At 31.4% G+C, this 21321-nt stretch overlaps 1 protein-coding gene across 2 annotated transcripts; it reads right to left on the reverse strand.

Annotated features, from left to right (window-relative positions):
* Window positions 1-541: 541 nt before the first annotated feature.
* Window positions 542-21169, reverse strand: LOC143237282 (uncharacterized). 2 transcript variants are annotated; one of them, XM_076476355.1, is made up of 11 exons: window positions 20939-21169; window positions 15945-16109; window positions 14716-14821; window positions 12751-13208; window positions 10192-10336; window positions 7663-7740; window positions 5172-5385; window positions 4147-4349; window positions 3091-3272; window positions 1475-1549; window positions 542-1014 (listed from the first exon to the last, which is right to left on the reverse strand). In XM_076476355.1, exons 1-11 carry the CDS (start codon window positions 20984-20986, stop codon window positions 703-705), a joined length of 1986 nt encoding a protein of 661 aa, XP_076332470.1. In that variant the 5' UTR covers window positions 20987-21169; the 3' UTR covers window positions 542-702. The 2 variants fall into 2 exon arrangements, with proteins under 2 accessions (XP_076332470.1, XP_076332471.1); XM_076476356.1 differs by having other exon boundaries at window positions 20605-21154.
* Window positions 21170-21321: the final 152 nt, after the last annotated feature.

The raw sequence follows: 21321 nt of genomic DNA on the forward strand, positions 1-21321 counted from the left end.
TCCCAAACCGTCAAAACTACAGAAACTAAATCAGTTCCACCTAAGCTTAAAATACAGTATTCATTTGTTACTTGTGAGGAACAAGGATGAGCGCTATTATGAGCATAAATTGTGTAAAAAAACTAACTGGTTGTTGTGGACATAGCAAAGCTTTTATAGTTGTTTTTTTAATACATTTCATGTCAATTACAATTTAAACTTAATTATTCACTAACCCACCACTTATTCAAACAAAAGTGCCCCAAGTTAAAAAATAATGTGCACTCAAATAAGTATATTGTTTCAACTGAGCTTATAACTCCTTCCATTACACTCTTGAACGTTCAGCTGAGTATTAAACTTCTGATATAAACAAAAGGCACTGAACTGGTGAGTTTCTTTGTTGTCCTTAAGCACAAAGCTACACAATTTTCTATCTATATTGTGGCCACTGTGAGTATCAAAATCGATATATTTTCGATGTCATAAGCTTCCACACTTACCATCAAGCCACCAGAGGGTAAACTTGCAAAGCCAATTCCTGTATTGTGAATCTATTTAGTTTCTTTTACAAAATGAGTTTATTTTATATATATATATATATATACATATATATACACACACATGGCTATACAGTGATTTCAGAAGTATACAGAAAGAATATAGTTTTTTTAGTTTATACACGGGATCTGTCAATACAAAACTTGTACAAGCAGTACTCAGTCAAAATGTTTGTTGAAAACTTGATGCATTAGCAAGGAGGTTTATAGCGGCAAAGTCTGTTATATGTTCTGCTAAAGCTGTTGTGATGCTATCATCGTTAGAAGGAGGTATGACTGCTGACGAGCCGTCTTCAGACTCTTGTTCAACAACAGTCATTTCGCTTCCTAGCTCCAGTGGTTGATCCCCCGAGTGAACAAATACAGTCACATCAGGTGGTCCAAAATCTGCCTGACTTACAACAACTCCTTCCAATCTTAAAGGGTGAGACTGAGGTTCATTTTGATTTTGCATTGCGACAAATTCTGTTTGTTCCTTAAAAAAAAAAAAAGAAAAAAAAATGTTTTAGTGCTATTCAAAAAGTAAAGTACTTTGATAAATCTATAATGCCACTTGTCATTCACTGAGAGTTAATATACCTTATGGTTTTTAAACTGTATCATTAAAACAAACAGGCCTAACAATTAAGAAATACAAAATAAAATATTCAAGCACAAAAACTATGATTTTGTGATTGGTGAAAATAAGTAATTGTTTGATTTTCCATGTTTAACAAAAACAATAAATACCAACAGCTATCCCAAAAACTAATCTCTACAAGTAACTTAAATTTTGAAAGAACAAAATATTCTTCTAGTGCTTGCCTCCTAACCTCTACTTTAAAAAAAATCTCCAAAAATAGTAATAATGTACAATAAATAGGCTATTAAATGCAGACTACATTTATATAAACTAAAAATATTTAAGTCCAAATTTCAATACGTAGGTTTCATACCTGAGTGTTACTGTACTGCTGCACCTCATTCATTTTATCTTGCTGTGCTTGTGTTCGTTCATGAGTCTTGATGTGCTGAGAATATAAAAATTAATTTTATCATAACAAACATCTAAATACGCTCTTTAAAACACTGAAAAGTTTTAATTCCCAGAAGTACCACAAAACTTATCTCATTCAAAATAACAATATCCACAAAATGTCTCTGATAACAGTGATAAGCCAGAAATAAAGTACATAGAACACATTACACCCCCCCCCCCCATAGCTGAAAGGGCGAGCACTTTTGGTGTGACGGGGATTCGAATCTGTGACCCTCAGATTACAAATTGAATGCCTTAACCTACCTGGACATGCTGGGCCCTAACAGTGGTGAAGAAATAATTTTAGTGGGAAATATACAATTGTCTTTGTGTTTTACTCAGTCCTGGTAAAATATTCTATTTACTTGAGATGTGGCTAAAAGAAGTTACAGTTTATTTACGATTCAAAAACAAAGAAATAACACAATTAATAATTTTGAAAATATTATTTCTAAATTTACTTCTTCTAAAATAACAAGAAAACATAATGGAACACAATATGCAGACTTCAATACCTGTTTAAGCATTTTAGGGATAAAAGGCAGTTACAAGAAAAATAGGAAGTTAGTGCTTTTGTACTCCAAACAACATACAGAATCACACCTCACTGTTGTACTGAAATCTATTATATCACAAATAACCTTTTGAAAATTATAATCATACGTTATAAACTTACAACTAATGACAATAAAATAAATTGTTCTACAAGAAAACAAGTTATAACTAAGTTCTAGTTTAGAAATGACCAAACGTATGCTTGATTCACAATTACTCTGTAAATTCAATATATAACTGATTTTTTATATTAGGATTCACCTCCCAGTAACTTAATGGTCAGTCAGAGGGCTTATAATGATAATATTCAGAATTTGTTCTTGATGTTAACAGCTAACCCTTTGTGCAGCTTTGAACTTAGTCAAAACCAAATGTTTAGGCCTAATTTTACATGAAATCAATCTAAGTTGATAAGTGCAATGAGAATTAGTATTAACGGTTAAGTGTTCTATATTAAACTTCATGTAAAATTGTCAGAGAAACTATATGCTCAGCTTATTTTTATAAAAAACTTCTTGGAAGTATAAATACTGATAAAAAGCACAAGTGTAATTGCGATCACAGTTGGTCCATGTGCAACTTCGGTTTTGTGGACTGTCTATTCTCCACAAGTACTCTATTTTATTTTTATTCTCAATGATATTTTACCAATTAAAATATCACTTTACCAGATACAGTGCTTTCAAAATAACAGTTTCCAAATAAAATATAATTTAACATTGCAATTAACAAACATAACCACTACAGGCTCACCCCTTGACTTGAGGAATTCATACATAACTACTTACTTTTACCTTTGATTAATCCAGCCTTGCATGTAACCAAACCAAAAAACAACAACAACACAATTTTACCTGAAAGACATGTTCTTCAATATGGCTTGAACAAAAAAATAGGTTAAATAAGGAGATAACAGTCCAGTACTAAAGTCCTTCTTCTAACTATTATTTACTCCATCGATAAAGAAAAACAAAATACCTTGTAGCATCCTGACATCTCTGCAAATTTTTTTCCACAATAGTTACATTCGTACGGTCTTAAGCCATAATGTCGATTCATGTGTTCATTAAGATGTTGCTGGCGTGTCATAGTTTTTCCACAAAGCGTACACACGTATGGACGTTCTCCTGTGTGAACTCGGTTATGCCTTTCCAAATCTCCTAAAGCAAAAACAAAGAACTTCAACTATCATAATTAAACTTATTCACACTCTTTTCACTCTGTATCTAAATAGTGATACTTAAGTAATGAAATAAAAGCTACTAACAGACTTAAAACATATGTTTAGATGCATATCAAGCAATAATGATCATAATTTAGAAATTAAAATTGAAGACATAATTATGTGTATTTAAAGTAAATTTTTAAGTACTATATAACTTAAATCTGTCAAATCACGTAAACTACAAAATTCTTCACTGACATTTTTACTTTACAGTAGATTTGGCTGCAGTTTTATCTGCTGGTATCAGTACTATTACTCTTATAAAAAGTAAAAATGTTTCATGTGACAATAATCTTCTACAAAAATAAGTATTATAACATTATATGCTAAAAGAAACCAGAACTGAAAATAATGAACTTGAATTGCAATTTGTGCACTAAATGGCACCTGGAAACTTGAAAATGACTGTCCCTATTTCTAAATTATTTACCCGAGGAAAGGCAGTACCTTGACACAAGGGCTTTGTTCAGCTCTTTCTCTGAGTTCACAAACTCTCTTTGTCAACCTGAAGATGACCTAGGAAGGTCGAAACGTTGTTCTCTGCTTATCAATAAAAGTGTTAATACCCATACCAGCCGTTCAGAGATACATTTTTATTTTTACATTATTCCTGTACCAACAAATATATATATTTAAAAAAATAATTTAACACAGGTGGCAAAATAATACTTACTGTACAACTGAAAACAGAAAAAAAAAACGTTATAATTACCTGCAAATGAAACAGTTAACTATTTCACCAATGATACAACATGGTAAATACAGCCAGGTTAACTTTAATGATTGGTTGAAGAAAAAACAGACCACACCTTTAGTGAGAAATCTTGCCGGACAAGACAGACAGAGGTAGTTACGAACACCGTCATGTCTCAGCATGTGTATCCTCAACTGAGATTTCTGCCTAAAAGACTTTCCACAGTGCTCACATAGGAAATCTTTCTGGTCGAGATGCATGGCCATGTGTGTCTGAAGGATTCCTGATTGAGCAAAACTCTTTTCACAAATCTTACATCTGCAATAAGACACAGGAAAATTCACAAGACAAAATCAATACTCTTTGTTACAGGTAAACAGATATAAATTATGAACAAGTAAATAAGTCATTGCACATTAACTGGTATAGACAATTCTTCTATCATTTCCTGACTATACACACTGACTATTAAACTGATAGGTCTATACACACTGACTGTTGAACTGATAGGTCTATACACACTAACTGTTGAACTGATAGGTCTATACACGCTAACTGTTGAACTGATAGGTCTATACACGCTAACTGTTGAACTGATAGGTCTATACACGCTAATTGTTGAATTGATAGGTTTATACACGCTAACTGTTGAACTTATAGGTTTATACACACTAACTGTTGAACTAATAGGTCTATACACGCTAACTGTTGAACTAATAGGTCTATAATGCTAACTGTTGAACTGATAGGTCTATAATGCTAACTGTTGAACTAATAGGTCTATACACGCTAACTGTTGAACTGATAGGTCTATACACACTAAATATTTTTATCTTTTAGTGACATGTCTAAATAAAGGCTACTGCTAAGAACACCAAGTACCATAAAGAAATTATTTTTAATTAGAGTGCAGTACATAATCTGAATAAAAAGGTTCAGTTTATTAATGAATGTATGAAACAGTAAACAGACTAGAAATAAACATACATATTCAATGAAATAAATGATAGAACAAGAGTATATGAAACAGAGACTGTAGAGAAGTTCTGTATGATGTAGGTTTGGCATGGTTATTGAGAACAAATTAATTCATTTATTAGTCTTGTTATTTCACTTAACACAACAAAGAAATATACTTACTTGTATGGTCTCTCCCCCGTATGTCTTCTCATATGCACAGTCAGACTTTTCTTCTCCGTAAAACACCCACCACAGTGTGGACACTGCCATGGCTTTTCCCGGTTTTCTCCACTATGAGTTCTAACATGACGACGTAGGTTTCCTTTTGTGGAAAACTTGGCATTACAATTATCACAGGAATATGGCTTCTCTCCAGTGTGCCGTCGTTGGTGAACTGAATATTTTTGTTAAACAATTAGTTAGTTTTGAAAAGTTAATCACTTTATGAAACACTGCTTCCTGTAAAAATATTGAGGGACTTATCCATCTGTTGTCCTGTACACACACATCTAACACAATAAATATTCAAGAGTTATTTTTTAAATCACCTTCTGATATAAATTAACTACCGAGTTTTACTTTTACAATTTGTCCATGGAATAATCACTGTAATATAACCATTTGACAAACTGAGAACTTGACTTTCGAATGAGAGAAGAACACATAACTTGGCTCAGTGATTTTCATTTAATAATTTATAGTAACCTAAGTTCTGCAAGTTTCAAATGCAATTGGTGTAGCTTTAGATTAGTAAATATAAAATGTGTAGCACAGTAAATGTGCATTATTCATTCACAACAGTGCATGTCCACCCACGTCTTCTTTCATTCTTATAAATATTTGTCGAGTTTTATAATTTTGTCGGAAAATGTGAACAGATTAGTTTTCAAAAATTGGTGGGATGAGAAAAGAAATTGCTAAAGCATGTGTCAACAATCACATAAAACTACAGATATTTTTTATTTTTTTCCACACCCTCTTAATTTATTCAGTAGTGGTTCACATGTGTGTAACAAACACCATTTTCTATCTAAATTTTCTCTCACACAAGTCACAGAACAAATAAAGGGGAATGTGGGGAAAAATTATGTCTGTTATTGTCACATTTCAGCATTTAAACAGTAACTTTTAAGTATTATACTGGAGACATAAATAGAATTTCATAGAATATTTTTCTTTCATCACTCAGTCTAACTGATGAGTTCTGGTATTGAACAAAAAGCTTCTCAAGCAGAGACTTACGGGAAATAAATTTAAGACCTGAAATTCCATTTTTACACACTTCTGATTTTGAAACTGAAATGGACAAATTAAAAGGAATGTAAGGAAAACAACAACAAATATCTGCAGCTTATGTGTTAACTAGTTTAAGCCTATTATTCTTTATCTCTTACAATGAAATGGGCAGTGCTAAAAATGTGAACAAGTACAAGATGGATGGAAAAATTGCTCTAATACAAACAAGGTGTATGATATCTGAAAAACAGATGTAGTACATAATTTTAATCACAGGAACAATGTTCTTTTTAAACTCCTTCAAATCACTTAATGATTTTTGTTCTGAACTGTTAGATTAGAGTTGATTCTTACAGTAGAACTTTATGTTAGATTAGGGTAGATTCTTACAGTAGGACCATACTGTGAGGATAGGGTAAAACTTCCTGTAGTAAGACTATACTGTTAAGTTTGGGTAAACTTCTTATAGTAGGATTACATTATTAAGTTAGGAAATACTCCCTATAGTAAGACTATGTTGTTAAGTTAGGATAAAGTTCCTATAGTAGGATTAGATTGTTAAGTTAGGGTAAAGTTCCTATAGCAGAATTACATTGTTAAGTTAGGGTAAAGTTCCTGTAGTGGGATTATACAGATCCACAATCCCTTTTCTGAAACCCTTAGAGCCAGTTGTATTTTGGAATTTGGAATTTTTCGGATTTTAGAACAAATGTATCACTCCAGTAGGGTCCAGGGCAGCACCCCCATAATCATATACAGTGGTAGTTCCAACACCATATTCTTCAGTAAGATGCCGCACAGACACATCACGATCAAGCTTCTGCAATAACTCTACTTTCCGTTATTGATGACATCAGATGCTTCCTTTTCCTCTTCTCGTTGTTACCCATATGGGTATCTGCACCTCTTTTTGACATTTTCACAGTGAAATTAAACAAAAAAGTCACAAAATAAAAAGCAAGAAAAAACATCAGCAAACAGCAGACACACATGACCAGTAGGAGCACTGAGATGTAACTAACAAGCCTGTCAGACTGCTGGGTGGCTGGTCCACGCTGCCACGTCACACCTGAGTGACATGGGTCAAGTGGGTATGGAGTAAGGTCAGCTGTTATACTGACGCTCCACACTCCACGAAAAAAACTTCAGTTTTCGGAGTTTTTCAAATTTTGGAACTTCAGATACAGGATTGTGGACCTGTATTGTTAAGTTAAGGTAAAGTTCCTGTAGTGGGATTATATTGTTAAGTTAGGGTATACTTCTGAGAGTAAAACTATATTGTCAGGTTGAGGTAAATTTCTTATAGTAGGATTACACTGTTAGGTTAGGAAAAATTTTCTACAATATAAATGAAAGAAAAATATATGCCTTAGCAAGTATATTGCTTTAAGAACTATACTGTAAGGCAACATTCATTAGACTCGTACAGACTTACCCGTGAGATTTCCTTTGTTAGAGAAGCGAGCCTTACATTCCTTACATTCGTAGGGCTTCATGTGAACCATTCGATGACCTGCAATGTAATATTTCTTTATTTTAAATAAAGGATGAATATATATATATATACATACACACCTATGCTACCTCTAAACTTTCATAATAAGTAATATCAGTATTCATTTTAATTGACAATGACAAGTGATTAGTTCCCTGTCACCTTCAGATATAATATCTATGCTACTTAATTTTACAAACTAGTGAGTTCATAGTTTTCATAGAGAACAAATTATTCTTAATTCTTACTGAAATGAATGAAAGCCACAACACTGTATGCTGACATTCTACAGGGTGTTTGGAAAGTCACTGTGCAGTTTTGTCTGTTAATAAATATATAAGTGCACAGTGACTTTCCAAACACCCTGTACTTGCAAGAATGAAATTAATATACAGAAACTAACCTATATGCGAGTGTCTGTACATATTATATACATACACACCAAATCCACACCATTAACCTTATTCATGTATGTAGCAAGTTCTTCAAAGAATCTCAAAAGATTAGGAAAGATTTACTAGATATCCTAGTAAAACAATGTTGACCAGTCAACAAAACTTAAATTTGTCAAATGATACTATAAAACAGCTCCTACCAGTCATACAAACAAATTTACCAGATCTTATGACTCATAGAATTACCATCAACAACTACTAAATATTACCATGATTATTTACAGAATGTTATCATAATTGTCTGCTAAACATTACAATGATTATTTACTGAATGTTACCATAATTATCTGTCAAATTTTACCATGATTATCTGTAGATTGTAACCATGAATAACCATAGAATGTTACCATGGATTATCTACTGAATGTTATCATGATTATCTATAGAATGTTACCAATGGATTATCTACTGAATGTTATCATGATTACATATAGAATGTTATGAATTATCTACTGAATGTTACCATGATTACCTATAGAATACTATCATGAATTATCTACATATTGACAAGAACTATCCCTGTACAGACTTATCAAATCTGTTTAACCATGATCTCAGGATGAGAACCACACGTTACAGCTTATACTTTCAAGATTAATACTTTTAAAATAATGTGTTCAAGAGACATTCGGTTAACATCCATCTTTACACAATAATCCTCTTAAGTCTGCTAGACCAAGATAAAAATACTGTGCTTGAAAAATAAAATTATTTTTTGGAATTTGAAAAAAATACAACATGAGGATGTTTATTTTCTGCTTTTATTTAAATACGTTTGTGTATGGCTTTTGGCACAAAAACGATTTTTAGTTTTTAAAATATAGGACATAATATTTGTAATGAGAAGTGATTTCTATTTTGTAATGACATTCATCAATGGACAAATGTATAAAACACGTGAACAGAAGGATGGACTCAAAATTAAATGTTCGTTTTAGAGCAGAACCACACTGGGCCATTTGACACATCTACAACAGGAAACTGAACCCTGGATTTTAGTGTTGCATGTCTGTAAGATTACTGCTTGTCTATAGGTGGACATGAAATGATTAAAGAACAAATTGGTAGTCACTGATGAACATTTTCCTTATCTCATGAGAAAAGCTGATTCCCAATAAAACAAGGAAATAAAGGAAAAAAATGCTTAAGGGATACAAATGAAAGAAACATAATATTATTCCTTGGAAGAAGCTTTGTTTACTAAACAGTATGAGGTTAAAATGAGCATAAAGTTCATCACATGAACTTTGACTTCCAACAGAGTGTAAGACAACTTTATAGGATCTCATAAGACCGTTCTCAATTAGAACTAACACTGAGACTCAGGAAACTACAAATATATACAGTAATACAGTGGGCCAAGGTAAATTAGAGTGACTCTATGTATACGGGTGAGGGTCAAAGTGTGCATGCCGTGACCTTTTACAGGGTACTATTCAACGTGATATTATGGATTTGACATCAGTCATCAACTACCCATGATAGGTGGGAGTAAATACTAGACACAATATACGGGAAAATTGAAGAAACTGTAGATATCCATTTCATAGGTTCTAGAGGTTATCCAAATTTAATATGCACACTGTAAAATGGACAAAAGTATGTGTATTCTTTGCACTTATAACATCTTCTACAACTTTTCGAAGTCTGAGTCAAACTGACAGTCAACTCACTGACACATGTTCAGTACAAATATTTTTGTAATACATCTAATTTTTGTCTGTTAAATACACTTGTACATTTTACTACAAGCCTACCACATTTTGGTAAATTCAAAAGTATAGTCAACATTTCTTCTTGAACCTAGACTTGGTCTAATGGACTTCTTCCATACATATTTGGTTAAATATGTTATAGTTAATCTACTGAATATGTAATACAAATGTTAGAAAGAGATTCTTTAAAAATACTGAACTAAATGTTTGTCTTTTATCACACAAAACAAAAACAATAATTAAAAAACTGCATTTAAAACTAAAAACAACTACCAAATCATTTTATGAATAGTTCTTACTAGTTAGGGATGAGATGTGAGGAAACTGTCTGAGGCACCATTCACATGACAAATTTTTTATGTCATCTCCTGTACATGATCGTTTTCCTCGCTTTCTGTCCACCCCCTCTGATTGTATTACTACAATTTCTGTAGTCTTCTGATCCTGAGAAACATTTTGTTATGACTTTAAACAGAGAATAACATATTTATAAGTGATATTTATGTATTAGTTGTCCCTTTTAAAAACTTGATAATTTTAATAATAGTGTGAAAAGAAATGATATTTTGTAAAAAATGTGGAATAATTGAAAGACTTTCTATGACCTATTGCTATAATATTTGTTTAGAACAGACTAGAGTAAATAGTTCAAGATCTATTTCAATCAGAATGATTTATTTCTGCCTTTGTTAACTCTTGAATGACCACATCATTATAGATTCAATATTTCTAACTTTTAATATAGTGTTTATATTTTCACAAAATTTGAAAGTTTTTCACAAACAAAAAATTAATTTTTTTGTGAAGTATTTTTCATACAATAAAATAAAAATTTGTCCATGAATATATTGAATAGTCTATGTGCAAAGTAATTTATGTTAAGATTAAAAATACTTTTCCTTATCTCAAAAATCTTAATTTTCTCTTGTGTAATCACTAAACCTTCCTAAATATATTTCATACATTTGTTTCTCAGCAAAATTTCATATTTTATCTGTTTTCTCTACCTATCTCTATACAGAATCTGTCAATTTGACTGATCTCATAACCACCACCAAAAATAATCTCAATTACCTTTTTCTTTCTTTTTAGAATAACTTCAAATTGTAACTACATTTCTTTACCTTACGATTTAAGCTTATAACATTATACACTAACTTATAATTTTATTGCTCTTTGAACTATGTCTAACTACTATTCATGTCATGGTAAGTTGTAAACTATTCAAGGAACAAGCATTCATATTAATTATTGAATTATTTTACCCACAAACTACTAGAGCTGCTCACATGCATGCCTCATGAAACATTTTTATTATATTATTTACTTAATCTAATCTTAACTAAGTGAGAAATATTCCTTGTTTCTCATGTTTACTCTTCATTATTATGAAAATAAACATAAAAAACAAGAAATAAAGTGCTTATCTAATTTTCTTTTTTTCTTACTGTCAATTACTGATAACACTTAACCCAACTTGTTACGCTAATGGTAATAATGTACTAAATCTTTTTTTTAATTAAATAATGCACCAATGAAGATAGACTAATAACATGGAAAAAAGACAATTTTCCCTAACTCTCAAAATACTTCCAACTTTCTAGCTATGCAATAAAATCCATTACAAATTCATCCAAGCTATTCATTAACTTTCCCATGAGAACAGAGGCTGTACTCCAAGGAAACTGATGACTGTCTACTAGGAACACAATATAATTCAGTACTTCATTTGATAGATAAAAAACCTTGACTTGGTTATAGGTAACATAATATTAAATATAAAGCAAGAATGGCAGAATGTGACAAGAGTTTTCTATTTGTTAACTCTGTAACCAAAAAAATTGAAAGCAATAAAAATTATTGTTTGTTTGAACAATGACAGTTTTATAGTGAACAATTTACATTTAATTTCATACTTGTTGGAGTGGTGGTGCATAAAATAAGAGAAGGTGCCTATAGAAAATGTGTCACATGTGTCATACTATGGGAAATTCAGGATTTTTTATATTACTTTGCAGAATTATGAACTTAAAACTTGTATACTGTTAACCCTTAAACAACTGTAAGTAGCAGCATCAACTTATGATGGCCACCATTTAAGGGTTAAAATATGAATTATTAGGTAAGATTTTATGCTATACTTATTAGTGTAACATAAACAAAAACATAATAATAAAATTTTGAATATAAACACAAAAACTGTGTCATTCTCAGTAAAAGATACACAAAGCCAACAGGATTAATACAGTAAAACTGTTTAACAGCCCTTCTGATGATATTATATCTAAGAAGAAACAACCTTTAGCAGAAGTTCACCTTTTGTTTTAACTTCATATTAACTCATACCCGAGTGGATTCTGCCAGCATTGGGCTGAAATTCCCAATTTATCCATCAGACTATGACAGCATCTGAGAACACTTATATCTCTATGGTTTAAAACTAATCCAAACTATATATTATTCACAAAATTAAAAAACTGAAATAGCAGAAGGTGGTAAAAATTAAAGACTTGAAGAGTTAATCCTTTAAGTGTGGCAGCAACGTTCCTTCTGCGTGATTAATTTTTAGAATTTTTGTGTTACAATTGAAGCCACTAAATAAGAAAAGGTAAAACAATTAAAACAAACCTTGTATGTGGTAATAATTAATGTTAACACCCACTTTATTTTTTCTGATCAAAGGGTTTTAATTTTGTTATAAATCTTTTGAAAAATGAAATTTTGTCATTTTAAATTCTATCTATTCAATAAACTGACAGTTCTAATTTTAAATAATTTTTATTTTATTCTATAAAGATGATATACAGTAATTTGTAAAAAGTTTCTGTCAATTCAGTCTGTGACCAAAATAAACTCACCATATTATCGGCACTATCTTCATTTACAAGTTCAGCAACTTCCTCGTCTGAATCAGATTCATCGTTTGATTCCACAATATCCATAATGTTTTCACTGTTACTAGTATTAGAGGCTTTTGGGCTGCTACTCTGAGATATACCAGTGTTTGTAACTTTGGAAGAATTACTGATTTTAGTAACGTCGTCTTTGCAGTCTGTCCATGATTTTATGTCATTACTTGAGCTTTGAGCATCACACGATTGGGTCTCAAATGCAGATGACTGCCCCGATGAATCCATCAGCACAGCTGCAGCTGGAGGTAAAGAAGGAGAAACAGGAGAAAGTTTCTGGATATCTGACGATGGGTGTGTTTGTGAAGGAGCAGAACTGAGAGAGGAATCGGTAAGAGTACTTCCCGAGAGATATACAAGAGACTGATCAGTTGACAAGGTTCCATTTTCTCGATATACTGTAGTACCTAGGAATTTAACATTTGGTTGCTTACTTACATTTCTAATTTTAGAAAAAATAAACACTGTTTTCAAAATTTGTTAAATTAATCAATCACTAAGACTAAAAAATATATTTTTTAAAAAAATGTTGATAATTTTTTCAGTACTTTTATTAATTTCAAAAAAATGTTATAAAAATTGTAAAAACCATATAATTTAGCAAAATCAAAAACAATTTTGAGTCAACTCAGCTGGATCTACAAGTATCAGATTCTGTCACTTCTGGCTGAGCACGGACTTAATTAAATGCACAGAAACTGAAGTAAATACTATATTATTTGTTAAAGAATTAGTAAGACAGCTTGAAACAAACACTTGCTATATGTGATGAAATCTCATTTTACAAAAGTAAAATACTATCTAACTGCCATTTACGAAAGAAATGGTGAAATTAATGCAGGTAAAATTGAAAAATTTTTAAGTCTGTTTAAATTGCCTAGTTGTATTAAACCATGCGTTATGACAAAACCACAGTTACACAAGACAAACCATGAGAAAAGCTCAGTGAGTAAGCATCTGCTACTGTCTGCTCAACAATACAGTGTGTAAAACAGACAATAAACTTCTGAGGTATAACCAATCTGACACGGCAATGTACAATTCTGCCAATCACAACAGAGAACAGTTCCACCAATCACAAGTTCACTCACATTTTATTTTCATTATGACACTATTTATGTAAACAAATATGTTGTAACTTAACTTTTTCAGTTGTAATTTTTACACATCATTAAATTATTAAAATCCAACTGTGTTCATGATCCTTGGTAATTATTAACTGTTACTGATTATTTGTAAAATATGATTATATAGAGTTATAAATTAACACTGCTCATGGTGATTATTTAAATTCTTACTTTCTCATCATGGTTTTGCCTTGTGACTACAAAATTTTGTTACAAATAAACATTATCACACATTATGAAATAAAAAGAGACATCTTTACCTGGGTATTTCAATGCACCTGCACAAACAGAATTATTAATCTGATTTAATGTAAATTTTTATCTTTTTCTAATGTACATTCAGTTTTGTGGCACCCTACTTTTGACTATATAACTTGATTAATCGGCTACTGTTATTCTCTGTCAGCAGTTTATTTGTATTCTGACACATATAAGAGTCAAACCTGGATATCTGCAGACAGCAGAAGAAAATAAACTCTGTTTGTACATGTAGACAGAATACAATATTATTCACAAACACAGACAGAACAATCTCTAATTATGCAAATACTTTATTGTGGTGTTTGTAAAATCAACCAATTATTTTTATCACAAACCTATGAATGTTGTTAAGTGAACATTGTCTTAGTTTCCTATGAGAAAAACTGACACTCGAATAAAAAGGCATTTTCTCTGAGAAATATAATTATTTTTCTTAGTTTCACTCTTCTAATGCTGACCGTTCCAACCTGTGATTTCACACTCTTACTCTATATTTTGTTACAAAAAGGAAAACAAGAATAAAAACCTTGAAATTCATCATGAGTAGAAAAGGAACCAGCAGCTGTCAAAAATGTAGTTTTCTCCTCTTGAGCAGGCATGGAAGATGTCTGTTGATGGCTTGACAGTGTAAGCTGAAAGAAAAGAAACATATGTCAAAATAATTTAGTATAAATAAGAGTGAAATTTTCACTTCTTAGTTAATTGTTTGTTTCTAGAACTGACCACAGTGTGTCACTGTTATAAATTCACTGGAGATCTTTCATTGATGTTTACTTAATTTTTCTCTACTTCAACAGACGTGCTGCTAGTAAAACACGATCAAATCAGCACAAGTAACACTAGGATCCATTTGGGATCTAATTTACATGGAATCATATTTAATAGATTAACATGATTATAGATATTTTTCACTGTTAGTTGGAAATGTAATAAACATTAAAAATTATTATAGCTTGTGTCACACACACACATGTACAAATAACTTACAATATGTATAGAAGTTCTTTAACAGGCACAAAAACAAGAGAAAAAACAGTCTTCACAAGAATTTTTGAGATATAAGCTATTATTATTTAACAATTAATTCTACACCTCGGCCAAATTGTTGTTGTTGATTTATAATAAAAACATCTAAAGGAGTTAGTAAAACAACTATATAACAAACTTTGAATGAAAATTAACACAATACTGAATGTATTATTAAAATGAGAAATGTGAGAAAGAAAGAAAGCAGGATTCTAAACATGATTTAGAAATTATTTTTGTTAGAAAATATTTAAAACAAAGTTGTAAACAGTACATTGAATATTTCTATTGGTTTCTGATAATGTGGGAGATTATACCAAATCCTGGGAGAATTAGAACATACACTTCAGAATAGGTGTTGATATAAAACTGGTCCCCCCCTCCTACAGGATCAGTGAAAGAAATACTCCCCCTAACCAGAAATGGTTCTCACACTAAATAAATCACCCCAACCTGACATGATTCTCATATTAAATAAACAACCCTAACCAGAAATGGCTCTGACACTAAATAAACTGCTCCTAACCAGACATGGTTCTCACATCAAATAAACCATTCCAGTCAGCCAGTTAAACAAAACATGGTTCTCACACCAGAAATAGCTGGTTAATTCTCTTAGATGGTTCTCACAAAAAAAAAAGATAATTGGTATTTATACATTACCCTTTTACTTTAATACAGTATTTAACCCTTTCATAGGTTCCAAAAGTATAACAAAAATCCATCTACCTTTTCTGCATTTTCCTTCTCCATTTTCAAAGCTACTGCATTGATGTCTGCAGCACTGTTGTTTACAATCTCTTGCAACTTTTCCGACACAACATTCCAAAACTGCACTGCTTTCAACTTTTCCTCAGCTTCCATTCCAGGCACCATTCCCACAGCTTCTTCAATCTAAAAAGGAATGTTTGTAAGACTTTATTAAACTGTTAACTGAAATTTAAAAATAACTACAAAATGATCTAATCAGTGTCATCTCTTACAGGTGTTTTATCTCTATATATGACAACACAGACACAAAACGTTTGCTCATCTCTCCTATACATATTATAATAGTTTATATAATGATGGATAGCAACCATCACTAAAAAAAAACAAGGAATACATAATGCCAAAAATAGAAACAGCTTCCATCAGCAATTAACTTTGGTTCCAATCAGGATATTGTTTTTATTGTAGCTGATTGTTCATATTGTTACAGGTAGGACAGCTTGTGTTACATCTAGTTCACATGACTATTAGTCAACATATGCTATAAATAGTTGGTTTTGGTTGGCAGTTCTCAATAAACACCTCATATTTAATATTTAACACACATTAATATCCTTTATTATCATGACAATCCAAGACTTTTGTGTGTGATGGTGGTCACTGACAATACTGATGTATCTACAAGTACACATCTTAACCATTTCCTATAGATAGTAAACAACAGTTAAAAGATAATATATTACAATTGGCACATTTCAAGGTTGTGGATTCTCTTGAAGCAACTAAAGCTGAAGAGTAAACTGTATACAAAATTTAGTTTAAATATTCATTGATTATAGTAATTTAAGATACTTGATTAAGCAAGGTACCATATGACCTATTGGGGTCATCCTTAAGAACAACTTGAACCATAATGCCCATTCAGGTCATCTTACAGAATAACATTGAACCATATAACCTATTCAGGTCATCCTTCAAAATAATCATGAAATATAAGACCCATTGAGATCATCTTCCTGAACAAAGATGAATCATATGACCCATTGAGGTCATGCCCAGAACAATATTAAACCATATGACCCATTTGTGTCATCCTTCAGAATAACCCTGAACCATATGATCCATTAAGGTAATTCTTCAAAACAACCTTGAACCAAAATACCATTAAGGTAATTCCTTCAGAATAACTCTGACCCATATGAACCATTGAGGTAATCTTCCAGAACCATGTTGAACCACTGAGGTCATCCTTCAGAACAACCCTGAACCATATGATCCATTAAGGTAATTCTTCAAAACAACCTTCAACCATATGAATCATTGAGGTTATCCTTCAGAATAACCCTGATCCATATGAATCATTGAGGTCATCTTCCAGAACAATGTTGAATCATATGACCCATTGAGGTTATGCCCAGAATAGCATTAAACCATATGACACATTTGGATCATCCTTCAAAATAACCTTAAACTATACTAAACACTGAGGTAATCCTCCAAAGCAATATTGAACCATATGATTCATTAAGGTAATTCTTTAAAACAGCTTTAAGCCAAATGAACCATTGAGGTGAACCTTCAGAACAACCTTGAACCATACAAACCATTGAGGTCATCCTTCAGGACAACCTTAAACCATATGATCCATTTGGGTCATGCTTCAAAACAACTTTAAACCATACTAACCATTGAGGTAATTCTCCAATGGAACACTGAACCATATTATCCATTAAGGTAATTCTTCAAAACAACCTTGAACCACAGAAGCCATTGAGTTAAGCTGCCAGAACAATGCTCAACTATATGACCCATTGAGGTCATCTTTCAGAATAACCTTGAACCATATGACTCATTGGGGTCATCCTTCAGAAGAACTTGAACCACAAGAACCATTGAAGTAATCTTCCTGAACAATGCTGAACCATATGACTCATTTAAGTCATCCTTCAGAATAACCCTGAATCATATGAACCATTAAGGTCAACTTCCAAAACAACGTTGAACCATATGACCTTTTGGGGTTATTATGCAGAACAATTTGAAGTATATGACCCATTGAGGTTATTTCCAGAACAACACTGAACCAAACCACATAATCCATTGAGGTCATCCTTCAAACCAACCTTAAACCATACTAACCATTGAGGTTATCCTCCAAAGCAACTTTGAACCATATGATCCATTAAGGTAATTCTTCAAAACAAATTTGAACCATATGAACTATAGAGGCCCTCCTTCAGAACAACCTTGAATCATACAAACCACTGAGGTCATCTTCCAAAACAACATTAAACCAGATGACCCACTGAGATCATCCTTCAAAATAACCTTGAACCATTAACTCATCTGTCAGAACAAAGTTGAATCACAAGACCCACTGAGGTCATCCTTCAGAATGACCTTGAACATATGACCTATTGGGATCATCCTTCAGAACAACTTGAATCATATGACCTATTGAGATTATCCTTCAGAATAACCCTGATCTATATGAACCATTAAGGTCATCTTCCAGAATAATCATGAACCATATTACCTATTGGGGTCATTCTTCAGAACAACTTGAACAACATGACCCACTGAGGTCATCCTTCATAACATTGAACCATACGAACCATTGAGGTCATCTGCCAGAGCAACATTGAGCCATAGAGGTCATCCTCTTTCCAAGACAGCAATTTACAAACTATTAATATATTTTAATATTCACATTCCTGTAGAATGAAAACTATCACCACAAACAAAATTATCATGCACATTAATGACGTTCAGCATACAAACAAACATGGATTTCACTTTCCAAGATTCATATTTTATTAATTATAACATGAAAGTCAGTTACTATATATGTCCAATAGAATCTAACCACATTTAAATTAACTCTATTCAATAATTTTCTTATAAAGTAAAAAAAAATGAAATTATTTTAGTATCTGTTTCATACCTAAGTTTTTTTAATTACATCATAATTTAGGTATCCACACCCTTTCCATCAATCAAATATCCTTCTTATAACTGAAAAACCAAAACTGAACTTGGAAGAAAGTCAAACCAGTCTTATAAAAAATAAAAACAGCATTTTTATTTTCACTTACTTTTTATAAAGAAATTCTAGGACAAAGTTAATTCCAATCACAAGAATCATTCAACTTGCATCAGACACTTCTAAAAACTTGCAAAACCTTTTATATAGATAAATATATATACAAAATTTTCCTACGCCCCACATAGTTTTTAGAACAATCCATATCCTAAAAACTGAAACATATTTTCCACACTTAATCACTTATTAAGTCTGTTAAAATGTCTTAGACTCAGAACATAAATCTCCTAAACTTTATTATTATATAAAGACTTAACTTATTAGACATCTTACTATCAAAGTGACTTGCATAAATAATAGAGTACATCCTCTGCATAATAACAAAGGGCTAATCCTTTCATACATATATTAGAACTGAAGTAAGACATTTCTGATGGACAATATGCAGTTGCTATAGAAATACTTGTTGGTGATGGAACCAAATAACTGATAAAATGAATACTTATAAATATGTGGATTGTGTGTATGTGTGTTTATTTAGCTTTATGTTATCATTAGCTGTTGGGAGTGAAAAAAAAGTCATTAAAACTGAAAAAGTGTTAGAAGAAAAACAACCAAATCAAATCTTATTTTGGATAATAAGAACATAAATGGTATGGCTTTTTAAAAATTAATTAACAAACAATAAGTCTTCAATTCAGGGATAAACCTACATTTAATGTTTATTAGCTAAAATGAACTCCCAAATTATAAAATTATAACTCATGATGACATCAAAACAGTTAAATCTTCTAAACTGCTATCCATAGAAAGACCATTTCTGAAAATTAATGGACTTACTTCTTATTATATAGTTACATATAAAAAGTAAACTTACCATTAACTAAAGAAATAGTGATATCCTTTAAAATTTTTTTTTAAATTCCAGATGATCTATACAAGCAAGATTTATATATAAGCACTGATTCTCTCTTGCTCTCACCCACTAAATCAGTTAATTTAAAACTATATTAATTATGACATGAACATTGAAACAATAACCAACTTTTGATATAAAATTTGATTATGTTGAAAAATACAAAATTGATATTTATTTAAAATTTTGAACTACGAGTTAAATTTCAACAACTGATTAGAAAATAACGGTACAACTTAGTATTGGGCTGAGGAATAATTCATGAGCGTTTTTAAATAATTTCATTCAAGCATTACATGCAAGACTATACAATACTTCAATGCATGAACACATTACACCCAAAACATTTATTATGATACTTTATTTCATGTAATACCTAGGTATATAGTATGCATTGTTTTAAACGAAATTGCAAGAAATTAAATGCGAAAAGCAGATGGTGTCGAAAATGCTCGATTTTGTCCACTTGACATTCCATTTAATGAGCTGAAAATGAAAGCAAAAATTAAAGACATATGAAAATCAAACACACCATCTATTAGAGCAAAAAATTATCTACCAAATGACATGAAATATTTTGCAAAAGCGTTTCATTTATGAATATATTTTTTTAACTTGAAAAAACGCTCACGAATTATTCCTCAATCCAATATATTAAGATACTACCAAACTATATAAATTCAATAAAAGTTAAATATAGCAGCTCAATCTTTACTTGCCTTAACTGACTTAAGTCTTTAAGTGTGCAAGTTTTTAAACTTCTCATTTTTGCATTTTAATGGTGAAGTTCAACCAGAATGTTGAAAGTTCGGGATAGAATAAAAGTTGATACAATGCATTTGTACAACTCAAAGAGTAAAATAGGAGTAGATTATTTTAAAGCAAATTGTTCTTTCCTAAAACTTCGATGACAGTTACTGACGTTTGTGGTATAAGAGAAAGAAAGCTAAAACCGAAACTAAAAATCTAAACTAACGGACAGTTATTACCGATCACATCGCAGTACAACAACCAGTCGAGAGTAAGGACATAATTGATACTATATGTACAGACCTTTGTCTTGAAGGAAAACAGTAAAGACGATGTCGCTGCAATAGCCATTTTCAACTAAACCCTACCATTTAAAATTCAGCTACTAAATATTTATGTATATACTGCTTCAGTGATACAGAAACTCCCGAATAAATTAGAAATTTTCATGGTCATTATAAACGATCAACGATTACCGATCTCCGCCGCCATTGTACGATTACATACACCTGGTGTTTTATCATATTTCCCTGTAGAGGGCATCAATATAATAAAAACTATATGAATCCATTTCCCTTTCAAATAGGAAAAAACAACAGAAAAGCGCGTAATTACTGAAATAAGTGGGTATAATAAATGCAGTTTAATAAAAACCTACCTATCTCTCTTTATATATATAAAATAAT

The sequence above is a fragment of the Tachypleus tridentatus genome, chromosome 13 (genome assembly GCF_004210375.1).
Source record: "Tachypleus tridentatus isolate NWPU-2018 chromosome 13, ASM421037v1, whole genome shotgun sequence".
Taxonomy (NCBI): domain Eukaryota; kingdom Metazoa; phylum Arthropoda; class Merostomata; order Xiphosura; family Limulidae; genus Tachypleus; species Tachypleus tridentatus.